The sequence below is a fragment of the Stenella coeruleoalba genome (genome assembly GCF_951394435.1).
Source record: "Stenella coeruleoalba genome assembly, chromosome: 18".
Lineage (NCBI taxonomy): Eukaryota > Metazoa > Chordata > Mammalia > Artiodactyla > Delphinidae > Stenella > Stenella coeruleoalba.
In genome coordinates, this window is record NC_137164.1 from 22,520,016 (window position 1) to 22,539,683 (window position 19,668).

Sequence of the window (19,668 nt, forward strand, 5' to 3'; positions counted from 1 at the left end):
AATGGTGCTTATGTGACATGGGCGCACATGGACAGTTGCCTCGTCTTGATTCTTTTAAGCCTGAAGCTCTCAAAACCCGAGGGGAGTTTGACAGCCTTGCTTTATTTTGCTCATTAACTTGAAGGGAGGTACCAGACGATGAGTTTCCAAAAACTCAAGCCATGGCCTTTTTAAAATCTCCTCCCAAGGGCCAATTACAGGCACTCGCCTTGAATTCAGATGAGATGGTGCACAAAAATCATGCTCATCACAATGCTTTAGAACATACTAAATACCTAATAAATGTTAATTTGGATCCTAGTTGCTTCAGATTTCATCCTTCCTGCTTGGGTGTATGACCTTTGGCGAATTTCCTTATTTCTCGAAGTCTTAGTCTCCTCATTTACAAAATACAGGTAAAAATCATGTCTAGCTTATAGGATTGCTCTGAAGGCTAAAACAGATAATCTATGTGAAAGTACTTATGGTAATTAGTAAATGTTGGCTATAGTTAATATAGAACATGGTGGTTTATAGTATTTCCATTGCATTGTTTTCTGTAAAGCTACTTTTTTCGTTGAGAGTGTTTTGCCTAAATGATTTTTTTTTTTTGCGGTACGCGGGCCTCTCACTGTTGTGGCCTCTCCCGTTGCGGAGCACCGGCTTCGGACGCGCAGGCTCAGCGGCCATGGCTCACGGGCCCAGCCGCTCCGCGGCATGTGGGATCTTCCCGGACCGGGGCAGGAACCCGTGTCCCCTGCATCGGCAGGCGGACTCTCAACCACTGCACCACCAGGGAAACCCCTAAATGATTTTTTATAAGTAATATTTGGATATTTACTCTCAAATACTATAGGTATTATAAGGTGTGTTTTTTTTAAATCAGTCACTAAATTCATAATTATATTTCCCACAATGCTTTGTATATAATATGTACCAACATACGTGGTTTGAATGAAAGAATAATTAATACTGTCTAGTCTCTAAACTCTTGTTTTTATTGATTTATGCAATTGTAATGAATTATCAGTAGATGGCAGTAGTTTGTTTTTATTTTTTGTCCATTCTACAGTAGAGATCCAGAAAAAATGAAAATTTCCTCAATTTTAAACCAGATATCCTTTCATGAATAGCTGGTTTAAATAAATATCACCCAAGAGTTCTTCAATTTATGCTGCTTCAGAAATAGATATCAAGAAGTACCAGTTACTTTATTTTTTATTGTATAAATCTAATTTTCTTAATTTTTTTTTGGTTTCTTCATCAAATACTTTAAAGAATACAAAAATGAGTAAGACTTCCTGGAGCTTATAGTCTAATAGGGAAATATAGTATAAAGTAATGTAAACAGTAGGAATAGAAATTGTTGAGTGGCAGGAATTTGCTAAATGCTTTATATTCATTATTTCACTTCATCCTCACAAAAATCTAATGAGGAAAGTACTATTATTGACAAGGAATCTGAGGCTCAGGTTGGAAAGAATTTACCTAATAAACTAGTAAGTGGCACAACCTAGCTTCAAGATTAACCCTATCTTACCCTGAGACCTAGACTGTTATCTATCTTGGTATAATAGAGATATAGAAACAATTGTACTAAAAAGAGAGAGAGAGAGAGATCATATATACCCAGAAAGATCAAGAAAAACTTCTTAAAGAAGATGCATCTAAGGTGGAGTTGAAAGATTGGTTGCTATTTGATGTGATCAGAACAGTGTTTCAGAAGCATTATTCTATCAGTAGAACAGGGTCAACTGAAGTGGAGATAGACTATAGTTAGACACCTGTTATGTTCCAGGCACTGTTCTAGGTCTCTTCCCTCATGGAGCTTACATTAGTAAAAGGAAATAAAAAAGAAAAATGATAAAAGTGATAAATGCTGTTAAGAAAAATGAGGCAGGGTAAGGAAATGGGGGATGAAGGTCATGTTTTAGAGGGATTATCAGGGAAGTCTTCTTAGCTAAGATAGTATTTGGAAGAGGTAAGGAGTGGTTGGATTCCAATATAATTTAAAGGTGGAACCAGTGAGTTTTGCCAAAAGAATTGCATGCAGCATGTAAGAGAAAGAAAAGAGTCAAGATTCTGATTTGTCTATTGAGTAAAACAATTGGGGCAGCAGTCTTGGGCCACATACTTGGGGAATATCTAAAATGATTTCTCAAAGGGTCTATGGAACATCAACAATGAGCTCTCATTTATGATTATCTTGGGCAAGGCTGATTAAATTGCCTTGGGCTCTATATCCTTCTAGATACCTCCCTGACAGTATTCTAGAGTTTTGAGTGTGAATAAGAAAAATGAACTTATAATTTACTGGGATGGAGAAGACCATGAAGGAGCAGTTTTAGGGGTAGTGATGGAGTGGACAGAGACATAAAGAGTTCGGTTTGGAACATAGTAAGTTGAAATGCCTATAAAAAATTCAAGTGGAAATATCAGGTAGGAAATTGTGTATGAGTCTGGAGCTCAAGAGGGATGTCAGGTTAGGGATATGAATTTGGGAGTTGTGAGCCTATAAGGGGAGTTTAAAGCCATAGAACTGGATGACATTACCTGCAGAGTAAGTTTAGAGAAAAGAAGAGGCCTGAGGACTGAGTGCTAGGGCGCTCTAACGTAAATGACAAAGGTGAGGAGGAGCCGGCAAAGGAAACCGAGAAGTATGTTGTTTCAAGGAGGAGGGCATGATCAAATGTGTCAATGACATGGATACGTTAAGGAAGATGAGGACCAAACTTGCCATTGAAGTGGCAATGTGGATGCCATAGATACCTTGATAAGAACTTTAGAGTTGTAAACGATTAATTCTGGGGGGTTCAAGAAGAATAGGTGGAGAGGAAGTAGACAGCAAGGATCTTGGCTATAAAGGAGAGCAAAGAAAGGGGTCAATAGCTGAAAGAGATTAAAGTGTCAAGCAAAAGTGGTTATTGTTGTTGATGATTATACGATAGGCTGTCCAGGGTAATATGTTTGACCAAATAAAGGAGGAAATTCTATTGATGGGACGTTTGAAGGAGCAATGTCCTTGAGTAGGAGAGGAAGGGGTACAGAAGGAGAGGATTGGCCCTAGGTCAGAGCAAGTACACTTTATTCACTGCAAGAAAAGAATAGACTAGTATATAGGTATAGGTCCAGGAAGACTGGTAGATGGGGTGATCTACCACCCTCTCTGATATTTTCCTACTATCTCAGTTAAATAAGAAGATGGGTTATCAACTGAAAGAGGAGGGGGAAAGAGATGTGGGAGGTTTGAAGACAGAGAAGAAGGAGTGAAATAATCATCCATGAAACTTGATGAATCCTCGGAGCCTAGCATCAAGGGCCCACTTGACATAAAGTGTCTTGAATTTTAAGTGAGACCACAGCACAGGTGTGTGCTTTTCTTGAGGCATATTCAGCTACTAGTATGTAAGCAAAGCAACTAGTTGGAATTTTTCCAGGGAAGTAGGACAGGGAGAGAGCGGTACAAAAAAAGTGAGGTTGAATGCAAAGGAATCTAAACTGGGTAAGTGACGTGAGTACATGAAAGGCTAAGGGACCATGAAAAGGTAGAAGAGTCAATGTGGTTGAACAGCTCTTACAGTCAAAATACTAGGAGGGATGAGCTGAAAAATAAGTGTTTGAATCTGAGATTACGGATGAGGTGTAGTGATACTCTGTGGGAGGATGGATAAGGAAAAACATCAAAGAACTGAGAAGTCAGAGTATTAAAAGTACCACCTGTGTGGATGTTGAAGTTCCAAAGAAATATTTTAAAAAGTAGTAATAGAGACACAGTAAGTCAGATACTGTAATCTAGGAGTGAAGGGTAGAGATTTAGAAGTCAACTGATAATAAGGAAGAGTAAAGCTTACTTTACTTTTTACTTTTTCTTACTTTACTCATCTGAAGCTCATGATGGCATGAACTTCAGAGAAACTAGGTGGTTTTAGGGAGAAGATATTTTTAAAAGGATGTCATCTAAAAAGAAAAATCCGTATGTTCAAATGTTAAGCAGGAACACTACATTCCTTTTATTAATCATGCAAAATTGTATGATTTCTTTTGTATAGGAATGGACAGGCACAATCAGATACTCTTTTTCCAAAGACTGGTAGTGCCTTTAACTCTGCCAACTCAGCATTCATTTGTTGCGCTGGTACAGGAAAGAACTCTTTCTCTCCATCTTTCAGGGGAGAAAAAAATCTACCCCTTCATCTCATCCATTTCTCCTACGTATAGAAGAGATTGAATGGTGATTTTAAACTTGCGTAAGGCTTACCCTGGCCTTACACAGGAGTGCCATATTCCCTGCATCCTATACCCATGACAGAAGTTGCTAATTCAGCTTGGCACTGTTTTTCACAGATTCTGGTTATAGTTTTAGAATCCATTTCATAATAGTTCTAGAGGTACTAGCTACTAATCCAGAATAATTAGTTACTCACTCTATGTCATTTACTGTGCTAAGCATGTTACGTACATTAATTATTACAACAGCCCTATGAGGTTTTACAGATGAGGACACTGATGAGCAAAGAAATTAAGAAACTTCCCAGTGTCATAACAGCTGAAAAGCAGGACAACCAAGATGGAAGGATAGTTCTACTTTTTCCCCAAATCTCTCACTCAGTCATTGTATTTTAATTCTTGGAGCTGATGACGAATGTCATTGTCATCCTTGTGAGATATTTGACAGTTAATTTACTTTCAGGATCACTCATACATGACTGGAAAAAAAAAAGAAAAGTGAAAGATTATCTACACTGATTATTTTGTAGGAGTAAAGAAGGTGAACTAGAAAGGGGAAAAGAGACACAAGAATGTCAGGCAACGAAGAAAGGAAGAGTCAAGGAGTTCCTGAAGAAGGTAATGAAGGTATCTTCAGAAATATATAACTAAAAGATGAGTGGTAACAAAAAAGTAGTATGCTAGGATAATTGTGTTAAAATTAGTAGCAAATTAGAATAGAGGGAAGCTGTTGAAGTTTACCGGGAGGAAACTTATAGAATGTTTAGAAAAAGTATAACAACCTGAAAATGCAGGCCTATAATGAAAATTCATCAACTGCAATTGAGAAATGGTTATGGTACCACTATAATTGTAGTATATGTGCAAATGGTCTAGATAAAAATTTTTAGGACAATCAAAATACTTATACTGTTCCATAAAGTAACAGGTATAATATTGTAGTAGGTGACTTTGAATTGTCTGTTTTTATGGCCTTTGATTTTGGTTTTGTTTATAGTCAAAAAGGAAGAGTACCAAACCTAAATTTAGTTTATTTTTGAGAAAACATAACAATTTTCATGACTTTGAGTGAAGAAACATGTTTCTTAGAATGTTTGCATTTAGATTTTTATTATGTACTTTATTTTGTCTAGCTCTGGCTAAACAAGACATATCTTCATTAACTGATGCTGTCGAGCAAGTTGCACAGCAACAACAATCACAAGCATCAGAAATAGAAAAAAACAAAAAAGTTCTGTTCAATTTGCAGGTAACCTATTTCACACAGTCTTTTAAATGAGTCTTTATGTTCTTCAAAGCTATATTAAATTTGTAACAGGAAAGTTATTAAGCATAACTTAATAACTCTGAGGAGGCAACTTAAAATGTCTGTTTTTCATATTTACACCTTCTAAATTATTCTGGTATCCCTAAGTAAAGTCTACATGAGTATTCCAGTTTCATGGAACATTTTACACGTCCAGTGTGCAAACATTCAACAATGTCACTGTGACTATAAATAAGCATAAAAAATATGTCACATAGAATTATTTTAAATTCACTCTATTTGATAGTTTTTCCTAAAATTCTGATTTGAAAGAAGGTTAAGTTTTTAAGCCTGTGTTCTTAAAGCTATGGCTCATGAATTACAAGTTGCCAGTGAACATTTCAGGTAGGTAAGGAACATTTCTGTGTTCCTTAAATTTCAAAGTATGTTCATAATTCCACCACAGGCATCTGGAAGCCATACTTGTTTTTGTATTCAGCATAATTAGACATAACTGTTCTCTGTTAATATAGCTAAAGGAGCAAAAATTAAAACAGTGTATTTAATTTTTAAAGGTTTTTTTATTAAATATAACATAGAAATGAAAAGAATATGCTCTAGAGCAGGGGTCCCCAGCCCCTGGGCCACGGACAGGTACCGATCTGTGGCCTGTTAGGAACTGGGCCACACAGCAGGAGGTGAGCAGCAGACGAACGAGCAAAGCTTCATCTGTATTTACAGCCGCTCCCCATTGCTCACATTACCTCTCTGCCTCCTGTCAGATGAGTGGTGGCATTAGATTCCCATAGGAGCGCGAACCCTACTGTGAACTGCACATGCGAGGGATCTAGGTTGTGCGCTCCTCATGAGAATCTAATGCCTGATGATCTGAGGTGGAGCTGAGGCACTGGGGAGCATCTGTAAATACAGATTATCGTTAGCAGAGAGGTTTGACTGCACAGAGACCATAATAAATCAATTGCTTGCAGATTCATATCAAAACCCTATCAGTGGGGCTTCCCTGGTGGCGCAGTGGTTGAGAGTCCGCCTGCTGATGCAGGGGACACGGGTTCGTGCCCCGGTCCGGGAAGATCCCACATGCCACGGAGCGGCTGGGCCTGTGAGCCATGGCCGCTGAGCCTGCGCGTCCAGAGCCTGTGCTCCGCAGCGGGAGAGGCCACAACAGTGAGAGGCCCCCTTAACGCAAAAAAAAAAAAAAAAAAAAAAAAAAAACCCTATCAGTGAGTGACAAGTGAAAACAAGCTCAGGGCTCCCACTGATTCTGCATTATGGTGAGCTGTATAATTATTTCATTATATATCACAATGTAATAATAATAGAAATAAAGTGCACAATAAATGTGATGCGCTTGAATCATCCCAAAACCATCTCCCCCCCAGTCCCCCACCCTAGGCCGAGGAAAAACTGTCTTCCATGAAACCTGTCCCTGGTGCCAAAAAGGTTGGGGACTGCTGCTCTAGAGCTGAACTGCCTAGTTTAAAAGAAGAGATTTGCTACTTCTGGTTCCATGGTTTAATCTCTCCATGCTTCTGTTTTCTCATTTGTAAAATGGAGATAATAATAAGACCTGCCTGTAAGGTTTTCATGACAATTAAATGAAATAATACTTGTAAACATTATGTAAGATATCCTTGCTGGGACCCTGGTAGGCAGTATGGGACCAGATTTTGATAATGGCTTTAGGTATTAGTGCATCAACAGAGATATGATGATAATAATTATACCTTTTTGGTAATATAGATTTCTTATAAGTATTTGCATTGCATTAGTCACTTTCAGAAAAGAATACATGTTGACAATAGGATATAATACAAAGATAATAATGTCTTAGATTTCTATAAAGAAATTTTCTATAAAAATTGTCAATCTTCAAAGAATTTTACAGATGTTTCACTTATGTTGAGGGCCTAATTTCTATTAAGCATTTTGCTAAATATAGTCCTCACTTTTACACTACTCACCGTCTATTAAAGAGGGAGACAAATAAGTAAACAAATAATTACATGCAGGGAACTGGTGTCAACAGTAGAAGCACAAACACAGGTTTAACACTGAAAGAGGAGTGATTGGTTGAGTTTTAAAAAATATCTGGAGTTCACTTGAATGATTAGGTGTCTGGGATAGGTTTGAGGGTTAGGGGGTGAGGAGGATGATATTCCAGACAAAAAGAACCTGAAAAAATTCACAGAGTCCTGAAATAAAATTGGTACATTCATAGAACTATAAGTAGTTTGATAGTGGAATAACATAAACTGTATCTTGAGAAGCAACAAGAGATGTATAGCATGATGAAAAACTTGAACTTTATTCTAGAGATGATGGGAGGGTTTTGATGGACTTCAAGCAAAAGAGTGAATGATTAAATTTACGTTTTAGAAAGAGAATTCTAGAAGCATGAAAGACACTTGTTACAATCCAACATCAATTTAAGATAAAAACTTCCAGCAAATTAGGCATAGAAGAGAGCTCCAGCCAACTAAAATAGGGCATCTACATAAATCCTACAGCCAACAGCATACCTAACAGGGAGAGACTGAATATTTCTCGCCTAAGATCAGGGATAAGGCAAGCATGTGTCTTCTCATCACTTTTATTCATTCTACGGTACTGATAATTCAAGCCACTCCTTGCAAGAAAAAGAAATAAAAGGCATCCAGATTGGACAGGAGGGAGTAAAACTGTTTTTATTCACAGATAGCATGATTATTTCTGGAAAATCCTAAGGAATCTATTATTTTAAAAAGCTATTAGGACTAATAAGGGAGTTTAGAAAGGTTGCAAGATAAGATTAATTATAAATATCAGTTGTATTTACATATATTGAAAGAAGCTATCAGAACTTAAAATTTTTAAAGCATTATCATTTACAGTAACATCAAAACTATGAAATACTTAGGGGTAAATTTAATGAAAGTTTTTGTGTTATAGACTGAATGTTTGTATCTCCCCAAAATTCATATGTTGAAGCCTTAATCACCAATGTGATTGTATTTGGAGGTGAGGTCTTTGGGAGGTAATTAGGCTTAGATGAGGTCATGAGAATGGGGTCCTGGTGGTAGGATTAGTGCCCTTATAAAAAGAGACTCCAGAGAGCTTTCTTTCTGCCATGTGAGGACACAGTGAGAAGGTGGCCCTCTACAAGCCAGGAAGAGTTCTTACCAGAACCTGACTATGCTGACACCCTTTCCAGCCTACAGAACTATGAGAAATAAATTTCTGTTGTCTTAGCCACTAAGTCTATGGTATTTTGTTATGGCAGCGCCAGCAAACTAAGACAATATGTAAGACCTATATACTGAAAACTGTGAAACACTGCTGAGAGAAATTAAGGACCAAAATAGAGAGATATACCATTTTCATGAATCATAATATTCAGTATTGTTAACATGTGAGTTCTTTCTCTTTTATCTATTGTTTAAAAGCAGCTCCAATCAAAATCCCAGCAGGCATTTTTTAGAGAAATTGACAGGCTGATTCTAAAAGTCCTATGGAAACGCAAAGAACCTATAGTAGCCAAAACAACTGTGAAGAACAATGTTGGAAGTACTACTATTACTTTGTTTTTTTTTTTTTTTTTGGCCGCACCACACAGCTTGCAGGATCTCAGTTCCCCAACCAGGGATTGAACCCGGGCCCTCGGTAGTGAGAGCCCAGAATCCTAACCACTAGGCCACCAGGGAACTCCCATAATATTACCTGACTTTGAGATTTATTATAGAGTACAGTAATCAGGACAGTGTAACATGGCATAGAGACAGACATATAGATCCATGGAACAGAACAGAGTAGTATCCAGAAATAGCCCCACACATAACAATTGATTTCAGAGGTGCTCTCATGGACAGAATGTTTGTGTTCCTTCCAATGTGATGGTATTTGGAGGTGAGGCTTTTAGGAGGTACATAGGTTTAGATGAGGTTGTGAGGGTGGGGGCCCTATGATGGGATTATAGGAAGAAAAAGAGATCCCAGAGCTTTTCTCTCTCCTTCTCTTTCTCCCTCTCCCCCTCCCCTCCCCTTCCCTCTCCCCTCCCCTCCCCCTCCCCCTCCCCCTCCCCCTCCCTCTCCCTCCCTCTCTCTCTGCCATATGAGGACACAGCAAAAAGGTGTTTGTCTGCAAGCCAGGAATAGGCCTCTCACCAGTAACCAAATCTGCTGCACCTCGATCTTGGACTTTCTAGCCTCCAGAGTTGTAAGAAATCAAGTCGGTTGTTTATTCCACCCAGTCTATGGTGTTTTTCCGTTTTTTTTTTTTTTTTTTTTTTTATAGAAGCCCGAGCTGATTAAGACGGGTGCCAAGGCACTTCATTAGAGAAATGATAATCTTTCAACAAGTGGTGGAGGACAGCTACATGCTAAAAGTGAACTTCAATTTCCACCTCATACTGTATATGAAAATTAACTAAAAATGGATCATAGGCCTAAGTACAAGAATTGAAAGTACAAAGTATCTAGAAGAAAATATAGGAGAAAAACTTAGTGATGCTGGGTTTGGCAAAGGTTTCTTAAATAGTACACAAAAATTTTAAAAATTAGACTTCATTAAAAAACGTTTTTATTTCTGTCAAAAGGCACTGTTATGAAAATAAATGTGAGGTATACCTGCTGGGGCCCTATGGGCATTTGGGTTGTCATAGACTGGGAGAAAATACTTGAAAACATACCTGACAATGTACTTGAATTTATTTATACTATATAAAGAACTCTTACAATTCAGGAAGGCAAACAACCCAGTTTAAAAATGGGCAAAAGATTTCAATGGTCATTTCATGCAAAAAGATATTGCAAAAGACAAGCACATGAAAAGATAGTATCATCAATTATTAAAGAAATGCAAATTGAAATCATAATGAGATTTCATTCTGTACCCACTAGAATGGGTAAATTTAAAACGACTGACCATACCAAGTGCTGGTGCAGATATAAAAGAACTGGAATTCTCAGACCCAATTATTTTGGAATGTAAGTGATGTACCATTTGAAAAAATAGTTTACAGTTTGTTAAAAGTTTAAAATATGTCTACCATATAACCCATACATTCAATTTCTAGCTATTCATTTACCCAAGAGAAATAAAGTGTATGCCCACTGGAAAACCAGGAACAACACAGATGTCTACCAGATGAATGAGTAAACAAAGTGTGGTATATTCGTACAAGAAATATTGCTCAGCAATAAAAAGAAAGAGCTACTGATATATCTAACAACATGGATGAGTCTCTAATTAGGCTGAGTGAAAGGAGTGAGACTAAAATTGTATATATTGTATGATTCTTTTCATATAAAATTCTTGAAAACGCAAACTAATTTTTGGTGACAGAGCAGATGAATGTTTGCCTGGAAACAGAGAGCTGAGGAGGGAAGGATAGATCACAAGGGATCAGGAGGAAACTTTTTTGGACATGTCTGATATTTGGACATGTGGGTAATGGATAAGTTCACTGTCTTAATTGTGACAGTCTCATGATCATAAAATTAAGTCAAAATTTATTAAATTGTAAAGTTTAAATATGTGCAGTTTATTTATATCAATTATATTTCAATAAATCTATTAACAAAGAAGGGAAGGAGAAGGGGGGAGGGAGATGAGAAAGAGGAAGGAAAGAAGGAAGGAGAGGGAGGAGGAGGAAGAGGAAGAGAAGCAGGAGGAGGGGGAGACGCAACAACAACAAGAAGACATAAAATTCTAGTGAAAGAGTAGAAGTGGATCGGAGGAGGAATTGAATAAAACCAGGGAGAAAAGTCAACAGTCTATTAGTTATGTTAGTCTAAGAAAGAGAAGAGATGATGACCAAATTAGTGTAAATGCCATCTCCCCATATTGATCAATAGGGTCAACAGCCTGATCTAGTTGACAGGTCATGTGTCCCTTTCCTGACCATTCCATGTACATCACTCATTCACTCATTTATTAAATATTTATAGAGCACCTACTTTGTGCCAGGTACTATTTTAACTACAGGGAAGATGGTGGTAAAGACGTTAGACAAGTTTACTGCACCCATGGAGTTTACTTTCTAGTTAGGGCAGGCAAGCAATAAAGATATAAAGTAATTCCATTGATTGAGGTGTTACAAAGGAAATACAATAGGATGATGTGTAGAGAATAATGGGGGAGGAAGGTGGATAGTTAATTTATCTTTTGATTCAGGGAAGACTGTTCTGAGGAGTAGTAATAAAGCTGAATTGTGAAAGACAAAGACCCCAGCAGGTAATAGCTAGGGATAGAGAATTCTAAGGTGCAGGGAACAATTAATTACAAATGCCCTTAGGAGAGAAGGAACTAGGTGTATTTCATAAACAAAAGGAAGCTGGAAGTGGGGAGAGTAGTACACCAGAGGGATGGCAAAGTGGATAGGGATTAGAGCATGTATGGCCTTAAAAGCCATATTACAGAATTTGAATTTTATTATTAGTGCGATGGAAAACCACTGGAGGATCTTGAGCAGAGAAGTAGCATGATATGATTTATGTTTTTAAAGGATTCTTCTGCCTGAAAAATGGAGTCTAGTTGGGGGAGAGGAGGAAGCATGGAAACAGGAGACCAGTTGGAAGCTGGACTATGCTACAAAGACTGGTCAGAAATGCGCTGGGATTTTATATATTTTGGAGGCCCAACCATCCAGATTTGTTGGTAAATAGGTTGTGGGGGTTAAGGTAAAGGGAAGAATCAAGAATGACTACTAGGTTTTTAAGTGTCCAGATGGAAAGTGGTACAGTTTATTGAAATCAGGAAAGCTGGAAGAGGAACATGTTGGGTGTGCAAATTAAAAATTCTTTCCTGAACCTGTGTAGTTGAGACATCTATTACATATCCAAATAGAACTGTCAAGTGGGCATTTTAAATATTAGAGCTGGAGATAAAGGTTGAAGTTCATCAGCACGCTGTATTTTTCAGTGTACTTCCCTTTCTTGTCTCTGCCAAGAAAAGGATAGGCTGGGTCTGCCTTTCTAGTGAAGTGCTTCCCTCCCCAAATTATAGATTCATTTAAAGAGGATGACCATACTGGATAGAAGAAAAAGGATAAAGGCCTACAGTTTTATTGGTGGGAGGATCTACAGAACTTGATGAATAGTTAAATATAAAGAGAAGAGAGGGGCTTCCCTGGTGGCGCAGTGGTGAGAGTCTGCCTGCTGATGCAGGGGACACGAGTTCGTGCCCCAGTCCGGGAGGATCCCACATGCCGTGGAGCGGCTGGGCCCGTGAGCCATGGCCACTGAGCCTGTGCGTCCGGAGCCTGTGCTCCGCAACGGGAGAGAACACAACAGTGAGAGGCTTGCGTACTGCAAAAAAAAAAAGAGAAGGGAGGAATTAAATATGGCTCCCAAAGGAATACCATTAACTAAGTTTGGGAACATAGGGGTGTGGTAATTTGCATTTTTAGTCCCAAATCTTCATCCTTGTGTATACACCCTTTGCCATTTATCATTATAATGCCCTCCCATAATGGGTGGATATACTTTCTACCCCTCCACTGAGATTTGATCATGTGACCAGCTGGGATGTTATTCAAACAGAAGTTTGAAAAAGTTGTTCCATAATTGGGCTTCCATTCTTCTGCATCTGCTATCATCATGAGAAGGACATGCCTGTCCTGGCCCACTGGAGGATAAGATACATGTGAAGCAAAGCCAGGACACCCCGGTTGGCCCAGTTGAAGCCAACCTAAATCATCTTACAGCCAGCCAACCTCCAGACATTTGAGGAAATCCAACCAAAGTCAACAGAACCACCTAGCCAAGCCCAGTTGCTTCTTATCACATGAGCAATAAACACTAGTTATATGTCACGGAGGTTTTGTGATTCTGACAATAAGTGACTGATACAAGGGAGAGCAGGTTGGGATCGGGGAGGGGAGGATTAGTCTGATTTTTGGACACGATGAATTTGAGATGGCCAGTGGCAGCTGGGTGTAGGACTTAACAGCCACTTACATTCTGTGAATCATTAGCATATATGTATCTCAAGATCTAAGTATGGATAAGATTACCCAAGGAGTATATACAGAATGAAAGGAGGAGATTATGATGGCTGCATCCTGAGGAAAACCTGTATTTGAAGGAACCATCGAGATTGAAAAGCAATGCTCAGAGATATCTGAGGAGAAGAAGAGAAGAGTGCTGGTGGGTTTTAAAAAGGAGGTGCCGGTTAGAAATGCCAAATGCCTCAGAGAGGCAAAGCTAAATATACCTTTAAACTCATCTTACAAGTGAAGACAGTGAGGTTTGAATAGGGTAATTAAGTTTGCTATGTATGATCACGCCAACTAGTAAATAGTAGTAAGGACACTAGAACCTAGATCTTTTGTGTTTTCAATTCAGGGTTTTATCATTTTTATCATATAGATTTTCTTTAGTTTGTACTTCTGATTGCCCACAAATATATTAGTAAAATGATTGTAAAGTATCTTTTACATATAAAATGTTAAGACAAAGGATAAAATTTTAATATTTAGAATTAGATGAACATTAAAAAATAAGAAATATATAACCCTGGGCTCCCTCTGATTATAAAATAATTTTGTTACTTTATTACATGTCTCCGGTTATGCATCAATTTTTCTGTATCTGATAAATATATATTTTTTATGTTAAGTGATTTTTCTACACACACTATGGTTCAAAACAATGACTTTTCTTTCATGTTGAATATCATGAACTAATAATAATAATGTTGAAATATCTTACAGAATGAACTTCATGAGCTTAAAACACAAATAGCATCTGTCTCTGCAGAAACTAAAGAAACGGAAAGGCAAATTTATCAGCAAGATGCTGCCATACAGACTACCAAACTTCAGTGTGGAAACCTGGAAAATCAAATCAAATCCTTACATACAGAAAATGTGAAGCTTAAATTTGACATAGAGGCAGCACAAGAAGATTTTGAGGAACAAATGATAAGATATAATGAATACTATGCAAAAATAAAAGCACATAAAGATAGTTTGAGAGAGGTAGAGAGCAAATGGTCATTCATGACTGAACTCAATGAGAAACGAGACCTTGTTAAAAAACTAAAGACAATGAAAGAGGAACTTATGCAGCATCTCCAAAATCCAGAAGGAAACCTGATGAAACAAGTACAGGTTTGAAATATCACTTATTAAAATGTTTTCTATTATTCCTTTTATTGCAAGTACACTTACTAAGTGATAAACTTATCATTAACTTAATAAAATACCCATGGGTGCTCTAACTCGATTCACAAATTTGAAAACTTGTATAAGTGCATGAGTTATGTAACAACTATGCCATATGTGCAAATGCATGAAGGAAACATCCCCAAATCCCTTATGGATTAATAAAAATATATAGTCAAACAAAATCACAGTGAACAATTAATCCATTTGTTACAGAAGGTGTGACTCACAAAGATGTTGAAACTCTAGCTTCCAGGCTAATGGATACAGACCAATTAAAATCAATTTAGTGTGCTTAATGCTATTATACAAACAATATGAGTTAATAATTGTACCCTAAGCATCTTTTTCTTAATAGTCTTTGAAGATGTTGGGAGATAAAAACTTAAAATAGCTATTATTTTTTGCTAAAGAATTTAAAAATATCCTTTATATTGTAGCTGGGCAATTGCCCCTGTGGCTACCACTTTCCTTTATGTCTTATTTTCATTTGGTTTTTACTTCTATATTTTCAAATCTAAGGTTTGCTTGTTTGAACAACCATTCTTTGTTCCTCGTACCTATAGAAGTAATATTCTAATCCTATTTATCAAAATTAAATGTGATGGCTAGTTTTCTTAAATTATAGAAACACTGAAAATCTTGGATTTATATTGACCATTCATTGTTTGATGTGTATATTTTAAATTCTATAAACATACAGGAAGACATTATAAACCTAAAGGATAAAATTATAACTGTAAAAGAATCCATCATTGAAAAAACTTGTTTTCTTGAGGAAGAAAAAAAGACACATGAAAAATTAAGAAAAGAAATAGAGGTAAGTCTTAATTATCTGGATTTCAATGTTTTATGGGATCATTTTTTAAACTTTTACTATAGTCATAATTTCCATAGTTTACTCTCAATTCCCAAAATAGCTAGAGAACAAAAAAGAACTACAAAAAGCAGTTGGTAAGTCTAAACCATTAATAGATAAGTATAGAGACTCCCTCATTCAAAAATATTCAAATATATTAGTACATTCAAAGAAAGCAAGTACTCACTGTTATTTAAATCTGGCCTAGAATTCTTCCAGGTCGTATTCCACCAATTTTGTACCCAGTTAATGGCTAGAAAGCAGAGGCTAATACTGTATGTGGCCTTTTCAGATTGGTTTCTTTCACCTAACAATATGCATTTAAAATCCTTCCATGTGGGGGCTTCCCTGGTGGTGCAGTGGTTGAGAGTCCGCCTGCCGATTCAGGGGACACGGGTTCGTGCCCCGGTCCGGGAAGATCCCACATGCTGCGGAGCGGCTGGGCCTGTGAGCCATGGCCGCTGAGCCTGCGCGTCCAGAGCCTGTGCTCCGCAACGGGAGAGGCCACAGCAGTGAGAGGCCCGCGTACCGCAAAAAAAAAAAAAAAAAAAAAAAAAAATCCTTCCATGTGTTTTCATGTCTTGATAGTGAGCTGAGTGATAATTCCATTCTCTAGATGTACCACTGTTTATCCATTCACCTGCTAGAGGACATCTTTCTTGCTTCCAGGTTTAGGCCATTATGAATAAAGTTGCTATAAACATAAAAAAAAAGAAAGTAGAAGCTATCCAGTCAAAAATATGACCACTCCTAGACAGAAATTAAAGACTCTTCAAAGTAAAGTAAAGACAATGGAAGTATTGGTATTCTAAACTCCTCTGACTTCCTATTTGTAATTTTCAACTGTCCAATTAAAAACAACAAACTGATATGTAAAATTAAAAGTGAAACTAAATTTGAGGTGCCACTGGCAGACCTCTATAGTCATTATTGTTTAGATGAGGGCAGAACAAAAATGGAAAAGTGTACGTTGTTAAGGGCAAAAAAATAATTTTCACCCTTAAAAATTACTTTGGAAAATAAAAAGATGTATATTTTCAACTTGTTTGTGTCTAATTTGACACAATAAAAAAAACCTGAGGAATTTGAAGACAAAAACCCTCACCTTTACAAAACATTCTCTTCAAGAAACACCATGATTTTATCTTATATTTTACTAGCAATCTAAATAAATGGGTATTTTTTTTACCCTTCTAGATATCAAGATTTATTATAAAACTATAATAGTAAGACAGTATATAAGTGGCATAGAAATAGAAAAAATGATTAATGAAACAGAAAAAAAGAATCCAGAAATAATCCATCATAAATGGTACAAACAAAAATAAGTTAGCCATATGAAAAAATAAAGACAATTTTGAAATAAAATTAGATTCCTACCTCTTAACACACGCATGCACATGCTTCCACGAGGATTGAAGACAATATAGGAGACAAACTTAACCATTTGTGTTACAGAAGTATTTATTTTAAAAGACACACAGACATATATGCAAACTACATGATTAAATGTTACTTTTGACTATATCATAAATTTCTAGATTATTGAGGTGCAGCATAACAATAAAGAAGACGAGTCATTTTGAGAGAGGGTATTTGTAACATACATAAGTGACTAAGAGATAAGAAAATTTCAAACAAGTTTCAAATACAACATTGGTAAAATGGTATGAAAAGTCTTACCTTTCAAAACATGAATATCAAAAAGAAAAACCCAATGGAAATGATGAACAACCTCGCTAACAATAAGGGGTTGATAATTCAAACCACAATAAGGCCCCATATTTAGCCTGTCAGTTATCAATATTACAATTTGTAAGATGTGGACCACCTGAATTCTAAAATACTATTGGTATGAGTATAAATTGGTTAAAGCATTTTGGAGAGAAATTTGAGATTCTTAGTAATTTTTATTAAGGTATAATTGTCATAAGAGTAGATACACTATTTATAAGGGTTTAGCTTGATTAATTTTGGCAATTTATACATACACCTGGGTTACCATGACCTAGATCAAGATATAAAACTTTTGCATCATGCCCAGAAAGTTCTCTTGTCCCTTTTCCTCAGGCTACCACTATGCTGATTTTGAAAACAGCTTTATTGAGATATAATTCACATACCATACAATTCACCCATTTAAACTGCATAATTCAATGGGTTTTAGTATGAATACAGATAATTTGTAACCATTACCATAGTAAATTTTAGAAATTTTCATCACCTCAAAAGAAACCCCATACCCTTTAGCTGTGCCCTCTCCATGTGTCTATTGTATTTACCCATATTTTTACTCCACCATATTCTTTCTTCCTTCCTGATGTTCTAAGATTTCCTCTTTTATCATTTCCTTTCTCTTTAGAAAATTTCTAAATCATTCTTTTAGGAGAAGTCGGCTGGTGGCAGTCTCTGGGTTTTTTCTTTTTTTTCATCTGAGAATGTCTTCATTTCCCTTTCATCTCTGAAAGATATTTTGGTGGATATAGAATTCTGGGTTGACAGTTCTTTTCAGTTGAAAAATGCTGTGCCACTTCTTTCTCGTCTCTATGATTTCTAACAGATAATCCACTGTCATTTGAATTGTTTTTCTCTCTACAGATAAGGTATTTGTTTCTTGCTGCTTTCAAACTTTCCTGTCTTTAGTTTTCAGAAGTTTTACTATTATATATTTTAGAACTAATTTCTTTGGATTTATACTATCTGGAAAATTCTCAGCTTCTTGATTCTGTAGGCTTATGTCTTTTGCCAAATTTGAGAAGTTTTCAGCTCTGATTTATTTGAATACTTTTGCAGTTCTGCCCTCTTTTCTCCTAACCTTCCAGGACTCTGATGACACAAATCATAGGTCTTTTTGTGATATAGCCCTACAGGTCCCTGAGGCTCTCTTCATTTCTTTTTTTCAGTCTTTTGTCTTTCAGTTTTTCAGATTGAGTAATCCTTAGAGTTCTATCTTCCATTCACTGATTCTTTCCTTTATCCCCTCCATTCTGCTATTGAACCATCCCATGAAATTTTTTATTTCAGTTACTGTGTTTTTTCCATTTGGCTCTTTGTATCCTTTTTTCCTTTGCTGAGACTTTTTATAATATTCATTTGTTTCAGGCAATTCATAATTACTCATTGAAGCATTTTTATGATGATCGGCTTTAAAATGCTTGTCAGATGATGCTAACTTCTGCATTTTCTTGGTGTTGGCACATGTTGATTGTTATTTCTTACTCACTTTGAGGTCTTCCTGGTTCTTGCTTTGAGGAGAGATTTTCTATTGAGATCTGGACATGTTGGGTACTATGTTTTAAGACTCTGGGTCATTGTTGCTTCCAGGTAGTACTGGAAGTTCAGAGTCTCCATGGACACTCATGGAGGGAAGAAGGGCTTCTTGTTACTGCTAGTCAAAAGTGGGAGTTCTGGCTGCCCACTAGGCTTCTGTTGATAAGCCCGTGGCTGGGAAAGGGCAGGAGCACCTCTTTACTGCTCCCGTGTAGATGTGGCCTTGCTACTACTGAGCGGTGGTAAAAGCCCTGACTCTCCACTAGGCCTCCTCTGACATTCTCCCAGTGAGGAGGGGGAAGAATGCCTTGTTACCACTAGATGGGAGTAGAAGTCCAGCCTTCCCAGATGGGCTCCACTCACACCAGAGGATGTGGTTTGTTACTTTCCAGAGGGAATGAAAAGTCCTGGCTCCCCAGTCAGCCTTCTCTGACACCACCCCAGCAGGAGGACCAGGGCACCTTTTAATAGCCCAGCAAAGGTGAAAGTGTAGGCTTTGCTAGTGTGGGTGGTGTGGGGCCATAGTTTTTTCTGTGGTGTTTGACTTGAGTAGTTACTACCTAAAAGTTTTCAGTCTTGCATAGTCTGCCTTTTTCCTGGTCCTTTGGCTAGAAAACAGGCTTTTCTTGGAGTTTTTTGTTTTGTTTTGTTTTGGTTTTGTCTGCACCTATTGGCATTTCCAGCTTGCTGTCTTCCCCATATCCAGTCTGGGATATATGAGGCAAAATGAAAACCCAGGGAACTCATTACCAAGTCGTTCCTAGGATCCTAAGGTCTCCAGCCAGTCTGGCTTCTCTCCACCTTTCAGAAGCTTCTTATGCTAATATTACATACAGTGTCCAGGGATTTTAGTTGTACTTAGCATGAGGAATAGGTATATGAAATGCATCTACTTTATTTTGACAGAAGCAGAAGTGTACATAG

The 19,668-nt window shown here is 37.2% G+C and overlaps 1 protein-coding gene across 2 annotated transcripts in view; it reads left to right on the forward strand.

Annotated features, from left to right (window-relative positions):
* CCDC122 (coiled-coil domain containing 122) overlaps nucleotides 1-19,668 on the forward strand; it is a 33,941-nt gene that overhangs the window by 3,548 nt on the left and 10,725 nt on the right. Inside the window, exons 2-5 of one of the 2 annotated variants that reach the window (XM_079902896.1) lie at nucleotides 302-395; nucleotides 4,737-4,824; nucleotides 14,163-14,561; nucleotides 15,319-15,435. In XM_079902896.1, coding sequence (XP_079759022.1) covers nucleotides 14,370-14,561; nucleotides 15,319-15,435 — 309 coding nt within the window. In that variant the 5' untranslated portion in view covers nucleotides 302-395; nucleotides 4,737-4,824; nucleotides 14,163-14,369. Of the gene's footprint in view, nucleotides 1-301; nucleotides 396-4,736; nucleotides 4,825-5,339; nucleotides 5,456-14,162; nucleotides 14,562-15,318; nucleotides 15,436-19,668 lie in introns of both variants that reach the window. The other variant, XM_079902895.1, reaches the window with a different exon arrangement.